At 44.0% G+C, this 3,863-nt stretch overlaps 1 protein-coding gene across 1 annotated transcript; it reads left to right on the top strand.

The window, feature by feature from the left end:
* The first annotated feature begins 533 nt into the window (after positions 1 to 533).
* On the top strand, positions 534 to 1,186 carry LOC123429113. The gene is made up of 2 exons (XM_045113178.1): positions 534 to 680; positions 806 to 1,186. Exons 1-2 carry the CDS (start codon positions 575 to 577, stop codon positions 979 to 981), a joined length of 282 nt encoding a protein of 93 aa, XP_044969113.1. The 5' UTR covers positions 534 to 574; the 3' UTR covers positions 982 to 1,186.
* Positions 1,187 to 3,863: the final 2,677 nt, after the last annotated feature.

Genomic DNA, 3,863 nt, shown 5'->3' with positions numbered 1-3,863 from the left:
TTATGGCGCCCTTTTGATCTTAAGAATGGGGTATGCCGTGCGAACATATATATATATATATATATATATATGCCAAATAATTTAGACCCTTTGAATCCTTCAGTTCTTATGAATGTTTTGTGAGACAATTTCTGAATTTATATACAGGTTAAAATAAATGTTTAAAATAAAATCTAAAGATAAAAAGAGTTTTGCGCATATAATAATAAACCAACAAATTACCTAGGTCTACAGATAAACACCCATGTGAGCTATCTTTAGCTCATCACTAAACATTATCTAGCATCGGCACTAAAATTAGATGCTAGGATAAGGCATCACCATGTTGAAAAGTGGAAATTAAATCAAGACGTTTGGATAAGAATTGATGACATGCATTAATATCTTAGATCATATCTAGCATTGGCATAAAAATTAAGACGTTTGGATAAGGAGGGCATGCATTAATATCTTGAAAAATAACAGTGTCACCAATAAGCATACATTTTCTATAAATGTAGATCATGGATGTACGCATACACAGATCAGTCTTACTTAGCAGGAAAATCACACACTACCCCATCCATCACTAGCTATGGCATGGTGCATGAAGAACATTGGCAAAGGACTATTGGGAACCAACAATGTGTTGATATGCTTGTGGACCTTGTTGCTGGTGACGCTGCTTGTCTTGTCATCTGGTACGTATATTTTGAGCCCGCACTTCTCCAGATCTGAATGACCCAAAGTTAATTTAGTTTTTATTTTTGCGAGTAGAAGTTAATTTAGTTGATTGTTAATTTGTATTGTTTTCGGACTTATGCAGAAGAGATGGGTTCGGATGCATGTGATCAAGATTGGAGCCAGACATGGGACAACAGCTCATGTATCATTCGCGGCACCTGCAACAAGCCCTGCAGAAGAGAGAACTTTGACAGCGGCATCTGCAAAAAACTCTTTAGATGCATGTGCTACAGAAACTGCACCATTGAATCCATGTAGTCATATCTGTGCCATCTTTCATGCATGATCGATCGAAGCTATTGCTATGAGTTCATGCATTATGAATGAAATAAATTAATTAATTTAAACCGCTCTGTCCATCTATCCATGGCATAATAAAGGAATAGATCTTGATGGAGCAATGCTCATTTGCTACAATATTTCAACTACTGCTTCGAATGCTCACTGGGTAAGAGGTTCTCCATCAGAATTTTCCATTGAAATTGGCTGATTTTTCTTCTTTTTCGATACAACCATATTTATTAAATTATTCAACAAAGTATAGCAAAGGATACGTGGATCAACCCTGAGCCGCTACAGCTGCAAGTCTCATGAAGTGCACTGGCGCATCCACGCACGCACGCCGTCTAATCCAGTAGCCTCCCAAGGCTGCCCAATGGCGAGATAAGAGCACCAACCAGCCTAGCAGACCCTCAACGGGCACCGCATGCACACGCTCTGAAATCCGCCGCCGCCATCTTCCATTGTCCCATATCTTCAGGAGAGATCAATGCATAGGCCTTGCCAAGCCCAACTTCCATTGTCCCATATCATCAGGAGAGATCAGTGCATAGGCCTTGACAAGCCCAACTACTGTTCACGCCACCATAATGCAAGACATCGCGACTACCCTACGCGCGTCCATCAATGCATATGTATGTTGATGGACGCGCCGATCTTCCCTTGTCGGTAAGGGAATGATGCTCGCATGCACCGCCGCCCCTTGTCGGTAACAATCGGGCAGATCTTCAACCAGAGCATCTTGGACATGAACTCTATGCACCGCAATTCACTGATCCCTTGACCTCGTGCATAGCAGACGCACGGGAGCCACCACCAAGCCGCCTTGACTAGCCTCTCGTCACAACCCCGGCCGCCAACACCAATGAACGGATTAGGCCCGCCCGGGCCCATACGCCCTAAAGGCCCACAGGCGCCGGGGAAGACCACTATGGGACAAAGCTCAAAGCGCGCCCACCACACCTTTCGAAGGCGGAGCAGCACGACCCGCCGCCACCGTCCTTCGCCGAGCGCTCGGACTTGGCCGGCACCAACCACAGGGGGCGGCGAGGGATCAGGGGAAGGATCAAGACCGGCGGTGCTTAGTGTGTTTGCCCTCATGTCGCCCGCGTGGGGCAGCGCGAGGGTACCGCTTCGTTTCCTATTGGCCGAAATGTCAATGGGTTTTATAGCGTAGGTAATGGCGGAGCCATCTTGTTGCCTAAGCCTAAGTAAAGTCTAGCTACGGTAGTTGTGTTTAGTGTTTTTCCATCTAAACTATTTCGGTCAAACCTTATTTTCTTGTAGTATTTTGGAGTTTGCCAGCCGGTGGCATGGAGCGCTAGCTCCGGACTGGGGCTCCGCCGTTGAGCATAGGGGTTGTAAGGGATTATAGAGAATCCAAAGAATACAAATGAGCTGGGAGACAAGCTAGGAGGGCGACTAGGATGCAAGCAACACAAATCAACGTAGTCGTTAAAAGAGGACGGCATCATCGCGGGCTAGCTTCTTCACAATAGGTAGTGACAGAGAGTTCTCTCAAGACTACCTTGTGGCAACATTCCCATAATTGCCAGTAGTACAGCGGCATAAACGTGGGCGCCGTGCTAGGTTGCAGCAGGTAATGAGACTTGATAGCCATTATGTTCGCCACCTGGTGGTTTGCCTAGTTTTTTTAAATGGGGAGCAACCGCGGACTCTGCATCAGAGGGATGCACACAAGCTTGATTTATTGCAAAGTACTACAAAGTAACATGAGTTTACAAATCACGGATCACATAAGGTGGCCACATGACTACGCCACCGAAAGGTAAAATACAAGGGGCTCCACTAGAATGTTGCTAACCGTCCATTCATAAAATACAAGGGGCTCCACTGGAATGCACATAGTCTTTTAGAATGTTGCTAACCGTCCTGGCTCAAAATAGTCCATACGCCCGCCATCATACGAGAACATCCAAATCCCATATGTTCCCGCTGCTCCACTGGGAGAAGAAATGATCACATGTGGATCCGATATAAAGTTCGATGGACAAAATGAAAACTTATAACAAATAATAATGAAGGGAGATGAGTTTCTCCGTTTTTTGTCCATTCATAAAATAGCCCTTTTGCATAATGGTCATCAACAATGTGCCCTAGTTGAACTGGCCGGTCAGACATGTGCCATCAAGAGACATTACCGGCCTACAATGCTTGAAGGCCCTATTGCATGGCTCAAAGGTCCAAAATGCAAGTCCAAATACTCGGATGGTTGCATCGTTGTCTATCCTTGTTCTAATGCCATGTTTCACCATCTCGGTCAATGCCTTAATGGGACATGTACAGAGTATATTTATGGAGGGTGAAAGTTGCTATGCATTGAATTTGGAGGTCAATTGATGGTGATCATCCTTTACATTAGCATCATTGTTATTCTTAGCATTTCAATGGTGTTGAAACACGGAATTTCTAATTTTCCACTGTGTCCCTGTTGGAAATATGCCCTAAAGGCAATAATAAATTAGTTATTATTATATTTCTTAGTTCATGATAATCGTTTATTATCCATGCTATAATTGTATTGATTGGAAACACAATACTTGTGTGGATACATAGACAAAACACTGTCCCTAGTAAGCCTCTAGTTGACTAGCTCGTTGATCAAAGATGGTCAAGGTTTCCTTACCATAGGCAAGTGTTGTCACTTGATAACGGGATCACATCATTAGTAGAATCATGTGATGGACTAGACCCAAACTAATAGACGTAGCATGTTGATCGTGTCATTTTGTTGCTACTGTTTTCTGCGTGTCAAGTATTTGTTCCTATGACCATGAGATCATATAACTCACGGACACCGGAGGAATGCTTTGTGTGTATCAAACGTCGCAACGTAACTG

This window comes from Hordeum vulgare, chromosome 2H (assembly GCF_904849725.1).
Source record: "Hordeum vulgare subsp. vulgare chromosome 2H, MorexV3_pseudomolecules_assembly, whole genome shotgun sequence".
Taxonomy (NCBI): domain Eukaryota; kingdom Viridiplantae; phylum Streptophyta; class Magnoliopsida; order Poales; family Poaceae; genus Hordeum; species Hordeum vulgare.
Note: the sequence above shows the minus strand (reverse complement) of the source record. Positions and strands in the feature narration are given on the sequence as shown.